Below are 19,345 nucleotides of genomic sequence, written 5' to 3'. Positions count from 1 at the left end.
CAATATGTACATGGATGAACACATACTGTCTTTTCTTGAGGACGCTTGTCCTGCGTTCGTCCATCTCTTCCATGGGGGAGGAGGAGGAGAGGAGGGAGTTGTCAGAGGGGTTGAAGGAGGGAGAGCTGCTGTCTCCTTGCTCCACTGACAGAGAGCTTGGTCTGTCCTCCAGAGCCTGAACCAGGAGAAAAAGCTTAACTGTAATGAAGCCCTCTGAATGGCACTAAGTTGATACACATTCATATTTAGAATAGGATGCATAGGATGTGTTCTGGTTTTTCTCTGTTATCCTACCATCTTGCTTTTGACCAACTCCTCGATGGCGCTCACCAACTCAGCAGCACTGGGTGTCTCCGAACTGGATGGACGGACCGACAGACGAGAAGAGGTCTGGGACAAAAATGGAGAGATGAGAGGAGGGACAAAAAACAAGCATAAGAATCTAACAATCCAGGTAATACAACAACCTTTTCTGCTAACACTAATTCTGCTCTTTGGCTGGTGTCAATACAACTCTTCCTACAGAGCAAATTATGGCAATTAAAGACATCTAGGACTTAAAGTTGCTATTTAAAACAGCAAATTCTTCATCTCTAAAACAGGTAATAGATACTCTTATGATCTGTTTTGTGTGAAAGCATCAAAGCTCATTAAACCACAAATGTGGACCTACATTTAAAAAGCTGGAACAGTCCATAGATGGAATAGCAAAACAGCTTAATATTATTTTATGGTTAAAGGCATGCTTAAAGTTTTGGTTAAGATTCATTTCAAGATTAGCTTTTGTTAACAGCTTGTTTCTTTATTAGTTTTATTATAAGTGAATGTTTTACATCAGTTATTCGTACAAGTGATGACTTAGTGAGAATGTTTGTTATATGTTCAATGCTGTAATCTAAACAGATTTCCAAAAAGTTGCTTCCATTAGTGAAACCCCTGTTTATAGGTTAAAAGAAAGTGAAAAGGAAAGTATATGAAATTTTCAAAACTGTCTGTGAAAAGGTAAAAACATGAGGCTGAAAGTGGGATGAATGAAATGAAGATGAAAAAGTGAAATGTCAGAAAATGGTGATGGGGAGAAGGTCAGGGAAAAAAAGTGGTGTCTGTATGGAAGATGTTTCCGTTGCTTTCTCAGGAGATGATGAACGGTCTCTGAAATAAAGAAAGGATGCTAACAGAGCGAGAATGAAAGAGGAATATGTATGTGTGTATGTATATATAGTTCAGGAGACTCTCACCCTTGCTGTGCTGTGCTTCAAGACTTTCCCCAATTAGGTTTTCTGGGTGAGGCTGTGTGCCCTTCTGGCCTCGCCAGCGTTTAGAGATGCCAATTACTCGCATGGGTAATGAGGTTAACGCACAGAGGGTAAAAGGGAGATGAGGACGAGTGGGCAGGGCAGGTGAGGGAGGGGGTAGTGAGGGGTCAGGGGATGATGGGAACAAGAGGGCTTTTGAATTTTCACCTCAGTGTGGGGTTTTATTTAGATCATTATCCAGGGGAACTGCCTGCTCAGCTGACAGGGAATCTTACCCAGTCTCCTCTTAGCATTTATATTGACTATTTTTCTTTTTTTTTTTTAAACCTCACTTACCAACCTCCTCCCATCCTATGAATGATAAACATGCAGGAAAAAAAGCTGCAGTCCTGTGTTTTTCTAGCCAGGTATTTTGAAATTCTCTTTGAAATGTCCTCAAAATTTGTTGAAGTTGGAGGGAATTGGGCATTATATCATTATTCATTTAAAATTAGAGCTACATGCATCCTCTCTTTATCTACATTTTCCCTTCATGCTCTTGCTTATCTGACCAGGCGACTCTCCATTACAGTGGTGTGTTGAAGAAACGGGGCAGAAAGTCCAAGTCGAAACAAGTGAAACTAAAAAAAGATGGAAAGAAAAAAATCTACTAAAGAAATCCTGGAATGTTTAAGAGTTCAGAAGAATACAAAAGTTAGGAAGAGTGACTTTTAAGGGACAGAGAGAGGTGTATTTTAAAAAGAAGAGAGTAAACTTTTTTTTTTTAAAGCTGCTAGCTTCATTTCCTCTCAATCTAGAAACTAGTAGAAACCAAAGAAAAGAGGCTTTATTAAGTAGCATTTAAAGCTGAAGAGGGGAAAAAAGAGAGAATTGAAGAATTAACTGAGGGAAGAGACAGAGGGGGAAGAGTGGGGCTTTTCAGATGGAGAGGTATGGAAACTGAGACAAAGCAAAGACAGGACATAAATCAAGGTAATGCTACAGCATGGCAAACAGCAAACGATACAACCAGGAAACAAAACAAAAGAGAAACAGAAATTAGTGTCAGAGGAGTCTCCGCATTTAGTCGAGGAGGAATCTTGGACTATCTGAAAACTTTCATGGCTTTCTGCTTTAGAAGAGAGGGGGAAATATGATGCAACATGCCAAGATAAAATGTTATGCATAACAGAAACTAAAGAGTCACTTAAAACTGAGTCAGGAGATGTCCTTTTTGGGAAAAGTGGGAGAATAAGACTGAAATGAGCGAAAATGTAACTTTCAGGAACTAAAAATCATAACAGCAATGAGAAGATAGAGAACCAGCAGAAGTGCTGGATTTATCTTTAAGATGATTACAGACAGTGCTTAAATTACAGGGAAACAGAAAAACAGTTGTTACCCTGCTCATACATCTAAAAATATGTGTGATGTATGGTCTAATGGAAATTAACTACTTCAGGCCTTAATAATGGATTCAAATATGATATAGTTTTTGTTCAGTGATTTGACTTATTAAACATGTTGCTGTTGCCCCCCAGCTTGTTGACTTTTTTAAAAGTTCTTTTAAAAACTTTTAAAAACTTCAACTGTTTTAAGTTAGAAGAGCAATCTGATAAATAAACTAAATTGGTTATGTGGAAATTCTGTATGATGGCCAAACAGGTAGAGTCAGTTAATGTTTATCTCACTTAGATTAAAACTAAGTTCAGAAAACTATAATTTGCCCATCTGTCCACCTCTGTCCCTTTTCTCTGACCCCTCTCTTCTGTCCCCACAGTAACATCCTCCCTCTCCTCACCTTGTCATCCTGTGAGTCTGGCTGCAGCAGGCTGTGCTGCTGGATGGCCATAGGTGGAGGCAGTGGTACTGAGTCAGCACCTTCCTCTCCCTCCTCTTCTCCGCAGCTCTGCATGCCCGAAGAACTGGACTTGGACAACGTGCCGCTCGACAGGCCTTCATTACGAACCCTCTGCAACACACAGGGATCGCAAAGTAGAGATTAATACACAATGCAGCACAGAACTGCACAGGAACTGCTAACTGGACAGAGGTGTATCCACCCACCTCCTCTACAGTCTCATCCTGAGGTGTAGCAGCACTGTCATCTGAGTCTTTCTGGGAGCCCATTGTCATCTCCCCGCTCTTCCTCACCTCGCGGCTTTTCTTGTGCTTGTGAGCCAGCTTCTTCACGTGGCCGTCTGCCTTGCCGCTGCTTAGCCGACGCACTGGGCTGGTGAGCCACTTCCGCAGGGTGTTACCTAGGAAATAAACCACACTCAGTTTGCTGCGGTATGGAACATTACATTTTATCTACAATTCAGAGAAGAGTTTCACCAGTACAGAGTGGCTTAGTGGGAATTTATTGGCTACACTAGTACCATCGCTTAACTTCAATATTACTCAAGTGGCATATGTGTAAAAATACAAAAGTATAAAAGACCAGTAAAGTCTGATGCTGCTGTAAAAATGGAGGTTGAAAATTTTGTGGCGGACACAACAGAGAATATGGTGGCAGGGATCATACCTGGTCGTTTTGGCCCTGGTGAGGTGTGGGAGCCAATGCCATGACCAGGCTGAAGTGTGGCAGACGACCCTGGCATGATGGAGTCATTGCTGCACACTGACAGAGTGTCTGGGATACAGAAAGCGACGCTATCATTACAATATTTTTTTTTATCAGAGGTAGACACCCACAGAGTATCAAAGCATTTTTCAGCCCCAGTGCATAAAACTTATTGAATGCAGAGCACATATGTTCTCCTTCCTCACAGACACACACAATTCACACTGCATACAGCACTGACCTTTGTGGTTGAAGATGCCCTCCATCTCCATGGAGGACCTGGAATGGGCGATACAAAGCATGGAGCAGGGCACCAGACCCTCCTGGGCTGGGGAGCGGTCTGTGGTCCTGACCAAGCACCAGTCTGGCTTGTCGTGACAACGCTCCAGAACCTCCACTGTCTGGCCGCGCCGCACAGTCAGCTCATTGCTGTTGCTGGCCATGAAGTCATGTATCACCACAGTCAGCTCGCAACCACCAGAGAGCTGAGGGAGAAAGGATAAACACTAAGACCTGGACTCGACGTGACACTCGGTACAATGTATATTGATGCACACTACTTCCAAATATGAAACATGATCAGCTTGCAGTATTAAAGAGTGCAGACAATGTGCAGTTAGGACATCATTTCTGATCATCATTCTCACCTTGTCACTGTCCAGTGTGTTCTGAGAGGTGCGGGATGCCAGAGAGATGGTGTCTGGTTGACTGCTGCCTTCACCCTGACTGTCCAGGTCTTCTCCATCCCTAACAAACACACACATGATCAGTTAAAGGTGGAAGTATTTCTGAATGGACTTCAATGTGACTAATTTGATCAAATTCATCTTTTTGTCTTGTGCACAGTTTGTTTCCTTAGAAAATATTTGGTTGCAGGTGAGGCATGTTTACCTTCGTCCCTTGTGGTGCTTGGCTGTAGTTGCTTTTGGAATATGAATGGGCTCCTTGAGTCGCTCCTCTAAGGTGAATGGTGCGCTCCTGGATCACCTCCCTGATGTGCTTGATCCAGTCCTGCTTGTTCTCAATGCTTGACGCCTGTTAGTGGTCAACGATGGAGGGAGTTCAAAAAGTCAAAAGTTAGAGTTGTCAGGAAATTAAATTCCTTTGGAATTCTTGTTTCACTCTGTGTTTCACACAAGTCTGAATTTACCTCTTGTCATCTCTAATCAACTGAGATCATTTTACAGGTACATGTTATTTTACACAAGCCCTCTAGAACAGTGCTTCCCAACCTTCTTTGTCAGCCTTAACTCCACAGCCCTCCCAGATGAACTCAAGAACCTCTTCATCATTCGAACTGGTTGTTTAACACGTTAGTTACAGAAGTGGCTGTTGTCACAACAACGTTTTATAAAACTGAACTGTTAGTATTTAGGGCAATTTGGCAAAGTTTGCATTTCTACTACCAGCTACTACTTGTGTGGTGAGTGGTAGAAACAGAACATCTCAGCCATGAGTATTTAACCATTTATCCATTAGACTTACGTTTAGCTAGCATTAACTATTTCATCCATTTAATGTTAGGCTGTCTGCAACTATGCAACTTTTAGCTAATTATTAAAACTGTTTAGCCATTAACTTGCAGCTAACTATTTTCAACAGTTTTTTACTGTTGGCTGTTGATTTCAGCCATTAATCTAACTAAGCTAACTAAGACTTAGCATTTAATTTTTTCGCTGTTCATAAATTAATGTAACCTTTAGCCAACTATTTCAACCATTTCTCCATTACTTTTAGCTAAGCCGTTTCGACCTCTGCTTGTTTGGGAACTAGTTTTTACATAACACCCAGTCTTTATGTGTCACAGGAAACTCAATATTTAGGATATATTTATGTAATCAAATGGTAGCATTCATTTCTATTTTTTCAAAATTGATTAATACATATTAAATTTCTATGGACACTGCAGAAGTTTCCCCCTGAAGTGAAAGTACCCTTGGTTGGGAATCACTGTCCTATATTTTTCATTTAAGCCCCCTGCTATTGGGTTAAAATTTCTTCTATCATATATGTGCTGCTTTTGCAGATCTAGAGTGTTCCCAAGCTCCAGCTCTAGAGAGCAAGGATGAGAGGTGCTAAGAGTTTTTGTTTCAGACTTGTGAGAAGTTGCGGAGGGCTGTGTTGTGGGATAGTTTGTACTCACCATTGCTCCATGTTTGGATCCCTGACTTAGCTTTGAATTTAAAATATAAGATAGAGAATTTCACTGGTTTGGTTTTAAAAGATGTACATGACATTTCTTATGCTGATAAAACAGTTTGACATGATAGAAACGTACAACACTGATAATTTGCCTTGACAGTGTATTGAAGACCAATTAAATGTGTAGCAGTTTGTAATGGATGATGCCTGTGTGTGTGTGTGTGTGTGTGTGTGTGTGTATGTGTGTGAACATGTTTAGTTAGTAATGAGACACACTTAATTTACAATACACATACCACATGACTACCTCTCAGTGGTTAGTTTAATAGTCAACATGTATTATGAAGTTGTTACGCTCAGAATAAATGTGTTAGGATTTTGGCTTCATGCTGTTCCAACGGCTGACACAAATTTTAATCCATCTGTGACAGTATCAACAGGAAAACACACAGAAGATGTCTGAAAATAGGGGGTTGAAAAATCCACTCAGAGAAGTGAATAAATGTAATTTCTTGCTCCTACAATAGCGTTCAAATCATTAAAAGCTTAGTTTTCTGGTAGAGAAAGATGGCTTCTCATCACTTTGATAAAGTGGCATGAAGCCAGGATGGGTGATTGTAGGCGTTGAGGAGTTGAATCAGTGTCAGCAGCGTTGGTGGAAGCATGTCAGCCCACAGAGAGAATTAGAGATACAAACATCCACAGAAAACACAGCCCCAGATATACAGATGTGCCTGTGTTTGTGAAGATGGAACAAAGCAGGAATCTACCCAGAGGACAGAGGCTGGCAGAGAGGCACAGACAGAAGACAGAGAGAGAGAAGAGAGAAGAAATCAGGGAGACAGTTTGACAGAGTTTGTGACTACAGAAAGCTTCTTGGCCACCTTGAAGCTGCTCATGCAACCAAACAAGACATCAGAAAGAATAAGAAAAGTTGTGAATATAAGAGAGATTTGAATAAGAAGCTGAAAACTGGGTTAGACCGATATGAAGATTTTCCTTCACACTTGGCCAGCATTGGCCTTTTCCCCATCAGATATTAATCTGTCAGTGACGTCCACACTAATATGGAGGTCAGTTTGATATAAACCTGTAATCTAAAATGTTTGAATTTTTAGTGTTTCTATTTTGGGTCCCCTGTGATTTCAGGGTTTTTCCTTTGAAAACCCATATCGGTCGAACTCTAAAGGATATCTGAGAAGAAACCGAAGAGACAAAGGGTGTTTTACCTTGAGCACAATCTTGTTGTCAGAAGTTGGTGTGCGTCCCACCCATAGAGCAAATTTACAGGGGTCACCCTCAACATGCTCTGTCACCCCCAACTCTGATGTCTGGGAAGAGAGAAGAATAATATGAGAAGATGTCACCAAAGTGAGACAGGTAGTCTTCCAGAAGATTCACTGGAGTACAATGACCATCTGAAGTGTGATTTCTAGAGACAATAGAGACTTGAGACTGTCTCAAGTGTTGATTCAAATTGCAAAAATTAGATTCAGTCAGATTCTGTAAAGCACAAGTACTACAGTCAATGATACGATACAGAGAAACATTATAAATGCAAATCAAGTCATCTACCTTGTCAAGAACTTGCTGAACTGGCTGCTTGTTAAAATACATTGTTCTTAATTCAGTATTACATATATTTTATCATCATCTACTTACAAAAAGTTTGCTCTTGTAGATGTATTTGCTCCTGCCATTTGAATCCTTGACCTCCTTGCTGAAGACAAGAGACATCTCAAAGAGGAAGAGGTGGCGCTCTCGACCCTTACGGATGAGAGTCTTTGGATCCCAAACCTGGAATGACTCCTGGAGAATGAGCTCACCCTGGGACTCGATGTTTTCATCAAAACCTGCCGGAAGGAGGGGATATTAGCATAAAAATTATGTTAAAAACATGTTGACAGATTTATGTGGAGTTGTAATTAGATAAAAGGTTTACTTCTCAGCAAAATAAATAACAAATAGTGTGTGTTAGTCACCTTCCAGCATAGAGAGGTGCATGGCATCGTTGGCTTTCTTAGGAACACTGAGCATCACCTCGAGGCCATCCTTGATCTCTCCTTTGCCTTCTTCACAGCAGGTCAGCAGCTCCTAAATAGACACACACACACACACACACACACACACACACACACACACACACACACACACACACACACACACAGACCATGACAACAGGAACCATGGAGATGACCGCAGCCACAGCAGTGTGATTTGGTACGGTGGGCTACCTTGAGCAGGAGCTGATACTTGGTGATTCTCTGCACAGGCTTTATCAGGTAGGAAGAGATGGAGTTGGCCAGTCGGTGCCTCTGTTGAATTTCCTGTTAACATCAAAGAGAAGTAATGTGATTGGATGCAGCTGACGATGACCATTCAGTTTCATTTCACTGACCACGGGCGATACTCACATCAAAGTAGTTCCCAGCATGCTCCAGGATGAGCTGGGTGGAGTCAGGTTTATTTTTACAGTAGTTCACATACATCTGGAACTTATCAGCCTAGAGGAAGAGAGAAATAATAACAATGACCACGACTGTAACTTGAAGATTGAGGGACAGCATGTCTAATGAATATACAGTTATTCACACATAAAGCCTACAGCATGTGAGCTTAATATGTAAAATATTTCTTGCTTAATTCCAGAAACTTTGAAGATTTATGTATGTAAATGTCCATGGACAGTACGAGACACAAACCTGCCATTTACTGAATGGCAGGTTTGAGCATATACAACAAATGCCAGTAAACTAGTGCTACATACCCATGTGACAAAGCAATGGCCAACATCCTCTGGTAGCTGCTCATATTTTTCCAACTCTTTCAGGAAGATGCTGACAAAAGAAGGAATGAAAGTAAAAATGTCAGAAACAGCAAAAGCACAGGAGCTTTATTAAATGAAAACATTTCTAAAATGAAAAATAAAACAAAGGCTGTAACTGAACCTGAACTACTAAAGTGTAGTGTAAGAGGCTGTTGAGGATACTGAACTTTGTTTTAAAACAAAAATTCTACTTTAACCCTGCTATATGTGCTTGCAAGTCTGGTCTAAATTTCATTTTACAAAAGCAACAGTAAATCCAAAAACTGTGTCTTACTTATGGTGGAATTCATAGAGGTCCTGCATGTTTCCAAAGATGATGTGCTCCTTGTTGATGATTCCTGGAGGAATCTCCTCAACTCCACTTGTCATCTCCCACAGGTAGGTCTGCATGGAGACAAGATTTTAAAAAAACAAAACCAAGTGAAACCTTCAACAGGGTTTTGATACATTTTCAGATTTTGTGTGAAAAGTTGTTGCACAACTCTGGCATTAACAGGTTAACAGTAGTGGGTTGTGAGGCTGAACTTACATCCATGCACTCCCGCAGGTCTCGCACGTAGGCTTTTTCTGTCTGAATCAGCTCTGCCATGATAAACCTAGACACACACACACACACACACACACACACACACACAACACACACACACACACACACACACACACAAAAAGACACACACACACCCACAAAATTAGCAATTGTCATACTGTCCTCATCCATACAATGATAAATCACCACGTCAATAGCTTCCTTTCAGCCTGTCCCCTTCATCCATTTACGCTAATGAATAATGAAAGAGATACAGGCCATAAAACTTGGTCATAAACCAGACATGAATGAATGAAATCATGCTCATGATTTGTGCTGCTCATATAAAATGACACAGTCTCCTCTTCCTGTGTGCTACATGTAGAGTCATTTGTTCTCTAGTAGAGCTGGACTGATATGTCTGCAGTTCTTGTGTCTTTGCTGACACAGCAAAGAAGAGGCTGTGTGAAGGAGGAAGTTTAAATCACTAATCCATTATCTATGTATATTTACACTGAACACACTGAGTCTCCTATTCACAACCACTTACATCTGTTAAGAAGCAGAGGTTCAGTGCTGACATTGCTGTTGACAAGGACACTGATGTGACATTTTGGAGACAGCCAATAATTAAATTTTTGTGCTTTGGGGCAATAAAACATATTTCCAACAAGAGTGCAGAAAAGTGCTGCAAAAATGCTGGCTTGCTATTTATTATTTAGTTTGTAGGCAAAGCACGTACTGCTCAGAGATGCAGCTTTCTGCTACGGAGGCTAAATGCTAAGCAGTTTTAATAGGAACAACTGAAAGCATCTGCCAGCTAAATTATTCTAAACCAGCAATTCTACTCTAGACCATTTGAAAAAAACATGTCTCCAACCAGTTCTGAATAATTTTTCTGATACAATCTGAAGCTGCGACATTAACAGGAAGAGGGGACATACTCCTTTCTGCGTGCTGACTTGCGTTTCTCCTCATTTAGTTCATGGGCAGCATCCCTCAGCTTGACCTCTGACCCCGGAGCTGTGGCTGGGATGATGTCCAGCTGAAGATCCTTACTCTGACACAGGGAGAGATACAAGAATATAAGATTAAGTGATTTAAAGAGACAGATGCAGAAAGTGAGAATGTGAATTAACAGGTGCTCTACTCCTGCCAAAACACATGAGCACTTACTGCCTTATTAGAGTCTGAGGAAATGCCCAGGGCTTTCTCCAGGCTGCAGCGGTATTTGTCCATGCGAAGGGAGAAGTCACGGTACCGTTTGTCCACAGCCGTCACCCATTTTTTGATCTCTCCAGCGTGACTGTGGCCTTTCTCGCAGAAGCCATCAGCCAACTGGATCAGCAGCTTCACACGTTCCTTAGTTTGCTGAACGGAGTGAGGAACAGAGAGTGTTACATGCTATAGACACATGCAAATACTTAAATGATTCTATGTGTTTTTTGCGTCTGTGCGTATAAGCCTAACCTTGGCTGTGATGTGGAAATCCTCATGCTCCTTCAGCAGTTCCTGTGTGTGGTGGATACTCGAGCCAGTTGAGGTGTGTGTGGACAGGTAAAACTCCCCAGTGTCATGAATCCACTCCAGAGCCTAAACATACACAAAGGATATAAATTAGAAAGGTTGTAAAATTACACGACAACAGAGAGCACTGTATGTGCTTTTTCCTGTCTTGTCAGTAAGATACAGCTGCTTCAACCTAAACTTAACTGTGTGTTCATGAGTGTGTCTTTTACCTGTTTGGCACTGCGTTCAAACACCACATACTGCTGACACTGGTCCAGCCGTCGTTTCCTCATAGTCCAGAAGTGAAGGACACGATTCTCTCTCTGCAGCAGCTCATTGAGGATGTCTGAACACAAGAGGGACACAGAAAACATTCAGAATTCTTCTGTAATGTAGTTTATGAATTAACAAAAAGTATTGTTAAACTCTTTACATATCTTTACATACGCATAATATCATATACACCAACATCTCTAAATTCTCTATACTTGAGTAGGATATTTTGGGGCTCCTGTGGTTCTTGAGACCAGGAGTTCCCAAGCCTTTCTGTCAGATGTACCAATAAATGTAATTACCCCTTCATTAACACCACTCATCACGTTCCTAATGTGCTCATTGATGTTGATCATCAGCTGGAGGCTATTTTACTTCCTGATTTGGTTCAAATGTTAGCCATTCCAACTGGTTATTCATTCCTTTTAGCTATTGTTGCATTGTTTGATGTATTTTCTGATACTCACTTTTGACCTGCTGTTCTGGTGCTTTTACATGGCTCAGCATCCCAGGCATGTTGACACTATTCCTGTGCATGTACTTGAGGAAGACGTCTGCGTTTCTTCTGGCTAGAGTGCATGCCTGATTGAAAGATTAACACGCACTAAATCAGACATGTAACTTGACACTTTGCTACATTCCTGAATGTTTTTGTATGTGTGTTACCTTGAGAAAGGCCTCCTTCTGTTCTAGGTGTTTACTGATCATGGGGGTGACGTGGTCCGTTTCACAGTTGGGTCCCAGTTTGTCAGCTCCTCCGCACCAGTCCTCCTCTCTCTTATACTCCTGCTCCAGGCTCTCCAACACACTGCACACCTGAGTGTAGAAGCAAACAGAGTCAGTTTTTAGGGAACACTGTGAACGAAGAAGAGAACAGTCAGATTGAATGTGGCCTCCTACCTGTTCAGATGTCTTGTAGAAGGCCACAGAGGCGTTGACCAGCTTGAGTCTGTCCTCCATCTTCAGCATGAGCTGCTGCCAGTGGGAGGCCACGCTCTCTGCACAGTCTCTGATCAGGTCCATGTCGTAATGGTTGGCCTGGAGCAGAGCCTCTGCCTTCTGCTGAACCTGCAGAGCACTCTGGTGGGTTTTCTGCACAGAGAGAGAGAGAGAGAAGAGGTGGAGAAAGGAGGAGGTTAGAATTACCAAAATAATGCAATTAACTAAATAAAATCCTGCGTCAGACTTTGGACAGGCAACATAATTGAGGGAGAAAGTGATGGGATAAACAAACACTGTCTCACCTCAATGGCGTGTTGAAACTGCTCATGTTCTCTCTGCAGTTGTTCAGCTTCTTGCAGGGAGCTGGCTGTTATTAGACCGGCGTTCAGCATTGACTCGCCATTACGAATCCAACCCAGAACCTGGACAAACAGTAGAAATCTGTATTCTTGTCTCCAGCCTAAGACTTTATTTTTATCTGTTGCTCTTTTTTCAAAAAAACTTGCAGATATCCTGGTATACTGTAGTTGCCAAATCTTGGCCTGCAGATGGCGCCTCGTTGTCCTACCTGTTTGACTTCAGCCTGCAGGTGTCTCAGCTGGACACACTGCTCCAGGTGCCTGCGGTGCTGCTCAGCTGCTAAGTCCTGCTCTTGCTGTTTTTCATGGAGGAACTCCAGCAGTTCTTGAACTCTAGTGGCCATGTCGACATCCCGGTCACACAACAGCTCCACACCTATGAGGGAAGACACACAATCAACATTAACTCTGGATAGATACATATAGATGCTAACTAGTTCCTACCTGCCATAACTTGTAAATTAACTTGAAATACTTTTATCCATTTTTATAACTGCTCTATGAATAATATCAGTATGCGCCAGTACATGTGACGTGATGTAACCATTCCTTGTGTGGTTTTAGAGAGCACCTATTTGCATGTGAGATCACAGGTGAGTTATTATGGTTAGTGAGTGGGTGCCTCTCATCACAAACACTGACCGAATCTGACCCTGGACACCTACACAGTATCAATATTAAACTAATGTAGCCAACACAGAAATCTGTGCAGCAACAGAGAACATGAGCTGTATCCTGTTTTAACCCTCGGCTGGATGATGACTGATGTCTGATGTGGCAACCAGATGACAGTCAAACATCTCTTCACTTCATACCTCAAACTACTTTACAGCACTTGAGATATAATAGATTCTGACAGCAGTATGACAAGAGGCCAAATGCACAACAGCTCATAAAACTGAGAATCCCTTTTCTTTTAAAACTTGCTACCTAATTTCTAAAAAGGAAACAAAGAAAGAACACTGAGGAAAGGTGATTCTATACTATTTACCAAGCCTTTACAAAAAACAATGCTACCCTGGACGGCATGGTACTGCATATAGAGTGTGAGGAGTGTACTCACCAGAGGCCTGGACTTCATTGACGTATTGCAGCAGCTCCTGTCCCTGGTGGATGACATCGAAGGTGAGGTTGTTCATGGTCAGAGCCTTGTCAGCGTGGTGCTGCAGTCTCTGCTCAGCCAGGGTCAGGTCCTCCGTGTCAAAATCATTCATTTGACCTGTCAGTTCCTCATTCCACGACTCCAGGTCAGAGATGATCTGAGGAAAGGACAAAAAGATTGTCACAAAGAGGTCACACACACCTTGACTACTATATACTTGACTATTGACAATGCTATGAGGACATAGAATTGATTTTCCCATAGTAACTAAAAAAGTCATGAAGCTTCCCTGTGGAGAGAGATTGTCACACATTGAAAATACAGCACTAAAAGGCACAGTTTAGCATGGAGATAATGCAATTGGTAAAATATTAATGACACATGACACCAAACATACATACTGTTGATACTGTTTTCTGACCTTCAAGAAATTGAATCTTTTGCTTCCAGCTGGCTCAGGAAAAATATAATTTCTGTGGTTTGCTAAAAATTTCCTAGTTTCACCACCAGTCACTAAAAGACACACTCATAATATACATGCAGTAAAAACAGAGACAACCGCCCATCATCCCAAGCAGACTCACGTCAATGGCATCCCTCTCGAAGATGCGGAGCTGCAGGAAGAGCTCCAGTTTGATCTTCCTCTCCTGGAAGAGTTCCTCCATCTGGGCCTGGGCCTCGTCCAGCTGCTGCAGGACGCTCTCAATATGGTTGATGGAGCTGTTGTGGGGCGTCTTGTTGCTGGAGATGGCGGAGTCCCTGGAACAGAAACACACAATTAAGCCCTGAGAGGCAGAGCAATGCACCTTAAAAAACAGCTATAAAGATACTGGTGGGCATGAGGCCAAGCAGACTTCAAGCTGCCTTTAAAACTGCTGCGTAGCACAGCCTGCAGTGACTTATTTAGCTGTAATACAGCAAACCAGATTAGAAAAGAGGAGCTGATTTAAATTAAATAGTGGAAAGTTATTAACTAATCCAGCATCACTGTTAAATTTAAATTTCAAAAAAGCTGTTTTCTGACACCTGAATATTGGGAATTAACTTACATTAAACCCACACAGTTTCTGTCTAGACTTACAACAGATTTAAATTTAAGTACATTATTATATTATTCCACAGGGCCATCTTTCAAAATAAGTATGCTTAAATTTGCTCCTTCTGAGTTGTTAGATTTTGTTTCATATGACTGAATAGTGATCACTTTTATGGTCTATTAAAATCAGAGCTCTGAGCATGCCAGTTTTATTTTTATCTAACATGCCTTGTACGAAATTTCCCTAGAACTGGGTCACATTAAAAGGTAAGTCTATATTTAGGATTGTTTTTACTTCAACTTTCACTTTCTCTCAAAAACGACACAATTTGGGACAGTCTCATAAATATTTGCAAAAATCACCTGTTAGAACACATCCTCTCAAACAAAATTTTACATTTCTTATCATTTTATTCTTATATCAAAAGTATCTTTTTTGTCTGAATGAACCCCTTTATAGATACATATTACTTTTATTGAATGGATTTAGTTTTCAAAATGTATTCCATGTTGTTGCAGATATTTTATTTTATATTGATATTCGGGGTGACATGCTGGCTAACACTGTCGCCTCACAGCAAGAAGGTTCCGGGTGTGAGCCCCAGTTCGCTCTGAGCTTTTCTGTGTAGAGTTTGCATGTTCTCCCTGTGCCTGCGTGGGTTCTCCCCAGGTACTCCAGCTTCCTCCCACAGTACAAAGACACGCATCTTAGGTTAAGTGATGACTCTAAATTGTCCGCAAGTGTAAATGTTAGTGTGAATGGTTGTTTGTCTATATATGACCCCGTGACCCATGACAGATAAGCAGTATAGATAATGGATGAATGAATGAATGTTTTGATATTCTCCTGTTTTTTTATGCAGTAAAGTATTTTCTAAGGCCTGTTTTATATACAAGTTAAATAAATACATAATATTAATGATTCCATTTTTGCATCCAGTATAAAAAAAATTAATGAATGAACAAATTAAAACTGAATTTGATGAGATTCAGTGTTGCACCAAACTCATTTCATACTAAAAAGATTTCCATAGACAATCAGAGCTACATCGATCTGTGACACTGTTAAAAACAAAAACAACAACACATCATATTGATCATACTGGAAGTGAGAAACAAAGTATGGCTGATGTTCAAATCTAATTCAACATGTGAGTTCAAGGTTAAAAGTGACTGGGAAAGTGAAACAGGTCGTACAGAATCCGATTCATCAGCCTGACAGATGCACACATGCATGATGCATGAGCACCCAGACACCAGTGAAGTTACGAGAGGCGAAATATAAGTAAGCAAAGGAGTAGAGGTCAGACAGACTCTGATTGGCTCCGGGTTGACTAATCCGTGTGACAGATGCACTCCCACACTCAAATGCACATTCATGAACGCACGTGTGCACACATACAGTAAGGTGTCTCTCACACAAGCAAAAAGGTGTGTAGAGTTACAGTTGCCTCCCAGGGGAGACTGCCACACAATTAGACACGCGCTTATAAAGACGGACTTATGTAAGAATTCACTGTGGAGCCAAAACACCAGGGAGAGAGGGACGGAGAGAGAGAGGAAAACAGTGAGAGAAAAACAGGGGGTGGATGAAGAGGGAGGAAGAAGAGGGACTGGAACATCCTCTGTATAAAAATAGAGCTAGAGAATGAGGGTCAACTGCATCCACCTCTCTAACACCTCCTTCCATCCTCTCAGCTTTCTTTTTTGGTTTTCATGCATCTCATTACTGTCTTTTCAAAATTACACTGACAGACTATTTCGTTGCATATATTTAGCTCTTTTCACTGTTTACACATTTATACACATTTTAATTCCAAATCTGTCCATGTCTAAAATACCCTGCCAAAGCGCTATTCAATATCAATATTCAGTGAGACAAAGACTGAAAGACGACGATTACGCATGTAGACCTAAAAATGTTTTTGTCACTAAGTGGTTCAGAGGGTTACTACATCTTCTGTTGGGTAAAACATAGTATTTTGTTTTCTTTTACTGCAGCTGGCATCTCTATTAATTGGTACTTTTGAAGTGACATGAAAGATTGGTTGGGTTCAGTTTATTGGTTTTACTCTATGGTTGTGAGATTCAACCTTTTGCTAGTTTTGGAGATGATGCTTTCAGATTCTCAATACAACTGAAATTGAGGCTAGTTTCAGATTACTGTCAGTGGGGGATTACCAGTTTTAGTAGTGTTTTAGTTTTGTTTCATTTTTCATATGTACTCATTTGTAGGTTTTGATGTAATTGCCTTGGGAGATTTAAAATGAGTAGATGTGGCTCTGAATTATTTCTTGATAGATTTCCCTCTATATGCCACTCATTTGCTTTTTACAGAACATATAAACAGTATCATCTGAGCTAATCCTTAATGCCTTGCTCTGGTTTAACTGTTAGTAAAGGTGTATTGATCTCTACCTGAGCTGCTGGATGAGGTCCTCTCCCTCCTTGATGACGTTGACAGTGACCTGCAGGGTGGTCTGCTGCTGCTGGCCGAAGCGTTTGATCAGATCTTGGACGGCCTCCACAGACTCTGCGTAAACGTCATCCAGCAGCTCCTTCTGGAGCTCCTCTAGCCATGTCCACAGCTACAGGAGGACAGTTATCAGTATAGGTGTTTTCAATAATGTTTCTGATATTTGTAATATATTTTTTATTTAGGATGGCTTGTCATTTGATTGGCATTGAAGCCAACACTGGTCTGCACATTCTCTCGCTCTCTTTCACCACAAGATAGACACATATACACACACTGCACCATTACATGTAAACACTCACCTTACCCTTAACACTGACCCTCACCTAAACCTAATCCTGTCCATCTCTATGTGACTAACCATAAAAAACAAGACAACACAAACATATTCCATTTTATCTGATAATTATTTCCCTCTTGCTTAAAGAGCACTGTGAATGCTCTCATCCACACAAACACACAGCCCACCATCCACTTCAGCATTATGTCATCCTCCCTGCCTACCTCTTTGACGTGCGTGTGGAAGGCGACAGACATGTCCAGCAGGACTTTGCGCTGCTCCACGCGGCGTACAAAGTCTTGGATTCTGTCTTCGAGCTGGTGGGCGGCCTGGTAGATCTCCTCTGGGTCGCACTCTCCCGTCTGGGCCAGCTGCTCGGCCGCCTCCAGCAACTTGTCTGCATTGGTGTATGTGTTCTACACAGAGGCCGGGGACAAAGAGAGAGATGGATTAGCCCAGGTAGACAATGAGATGAGAGCAAAATGTATTTTGACGATGAGCAGAGAAACAGAGCAGAGGCAGGGAGAAAACGAAAAACAGGATATGCAGAAGACGCATACAGTGATAGAGTCAGTGATAACTGCACAGATATAACTACTGAGAGGAAATACAGACAGAGAGTGGGTGAAGGTGAGATAAAGAGGAAGAGAAACATTCTACAGAAACAAACAGTTATATTAAGGTGGGATATAAAAAATGAATATTAAAGCTGATCAGACCTGACATTCTCTCTGAATATTCTATACAAGTTCACAGCTTTTAGGAGCTCTGGAGTAAGTATTCAGATTTTACTCAGGGGTTAGGCTTAAAGTAGCAGTAGCAGTTACTGCAACATGAACATATTTAATTCAAGCCCTCTACTGAAATCACTCAACTCTATAACACACACAGGAGTGTGTTACAGAGTTATATATGATATCACTGGATTATTATTACTGATGCGTTAATGTGTAAGCAGCAATGTGCTGTTGTGACTAGTTGAGGTGGAGCTAATGTGAAGTTTTTTATGCACTGTTGAGTAGTTTAATCTCCGACAGTGCAGTGTGTGCTCCGACTGTTTTAGGCCACATACAGTTCCAAAAATTACAACTAATATAGCATACACTCCATAATGTAAAACTAACACAAACAAGTCATGAGTTGAGCTGACTGGTATTTTAGGCAGGTATAGGGGAAACAGGTGGCAAGACTGGACAACAAGCAGCTATTTCAACCACATGTGACAAATATGGAATAATTTCAAATGCTAACCCTTTAAAAGAAACAATAAATAGAGAATGGAGAGTCATAAAGTCAGTGAACTGAGTCAGTAATGTCGTTTTTTCACTTACGTATATCTAACATTGCTAACCCCTGTGAACGGAACAAGGGTGAGTTCACTGCTAATGAATAGAACTTTTCATTTCAAAAGTTACAATCTAACCTTGAAATTCATCTGCCTAAAAACATTTCTGAACAATTAACTGAACTGATAAAAATATGGAACACACAATAGAACTGCAGATTTTACAGCTGTTTTCAGTACTTGTTAAAAAAGAACACCACAAGTGATATACTGATCACTACTACAGAGAGTAGTAGAAGGAGAAATGGAACTAAGCTACCTGTGCCACTTCCTCAAAGTCTTCATGTCGTTTCTGTAGAGCTCGGGCGCGGTGCAAGGACTTTCCCACACCTGTGTGTTTGCTGAGAAAGGCCTCGCCATGGTTTTCTATCCAGTCCAGCACCTGCTAGTGAGACCACACATCCACACAGTTACACAGATACTTGAAAATACACAACCACAAGGGGGCACTCTAAGGTGGTGGTTGAACAACATGTGCTGATGATAATCAAAAGAGTGTGTAAAGAGAAGGGGAATGACTGAAATAATGATCAGTATTATGGGAGGTGTTGCACTGAGCCTTTCTCCTCACACTCCTCTTCCTGCTCTGTGTCCTTCACAGCGTTAATAGATGAACAGCATCTGCATGGACATATGACCCAATTCAATTGCCATAGCAACAGTTGCCATGCCAACACTCTCAGGAATGCCCAGGATTTTTGGACAGTATGCAACTGTATTATCATAT

At 41.3% G+C, this 19,345-nt stretch overlaps 1 protein-coding gene across 1 annotated transcript in view; it reads right to left on the bottom strand.

The window, feature by feature from the left end:
• LOC108900391 (triple functional domain protein-like) overlaps positions 1-19,345 on the bottom strand; it is a 40,552-nt gene that overhangs the window by 10,089 nt on the left and 11,118 nt on the right. The window contains 31 exon segments of the mRNA XM_051065506.1: positions 27-175; positions 295-390; positions 3,037-3,207; positions 3,303-3,496; positions 3,763-3,870; positions 4,043-4,286; positions 4,449-4,548; positions 4,693-4,751; positions 4,753-4,836; positions 7,173-7,274; positions 7,606-7,796; positions 7,926-8,037; positions 8,178-8,270; positions 8,358-8,447; positions 8,711-8,780; positions 9,045-9,154; positions 9,300-9,366; positions 10,241-10,356; positions 10,473-10,667; positions 10,767-10,889; positions 11,036-11,151; positions 11,546-11,660; positions 11,745-11,894; positions 11,979-12,170; positions 12,323-12,442; positions 12,589-12,755; positions 13,443-13,638; positions 14,066-14,240; positions 16,936-17,105; positions 17,498-17,689; positions 18,878-19,000. Of these exon segments, the coding sequence (XP_050921463.1) occupies positions 27-175; positions 295-390; positions 3,037-3,207; positions 3,303-3,496; positions 3,763-3,870; positions 4,043-4,286; positions 4,449-4,548; positions 4,693-4,751; positions 4,753-4,836; positions 7,173-7,274; positions 7,606-7,796; positions 7,926-8,037; positions 8,178-8,270; positions 8,358-8,447; positions 8,711-8,780; positions 9,045-9,154; positions 9,300-9,366; positions 10,241-10,356; positions 10,473-10,667; positions 10,767-10,889; positions 11,036-11,151; positions 11,546-11,660; positions 11,745-11,894; positions 11,979-12,170; positions 12,323-12,442; positions 12,589-12,755; positions 13,443-13,638; positions 14,066-14,240; positions 16,936-17,105; positions 17,498-17,689; positions 18,878-19,000 (4,190 nt within the window).

This window comes from Lates calcarifer, linkage group LG3 (genome assembly GCF_001640805.2).
Source record: "Lates calcarifer isolate ASB-BC8 linkage group LG3, TLL_Latcal_v3, whole genome shotgun sequence".
Classification (NCBI taxonomy): Eukaryota; Metazoa; Chordata; class Actinopteri; family Centropomidae; genus Lates; species Lates calcarifer.
This window is presented reverse-complemented; position numbering and strand designations above follow the sequence as displayed.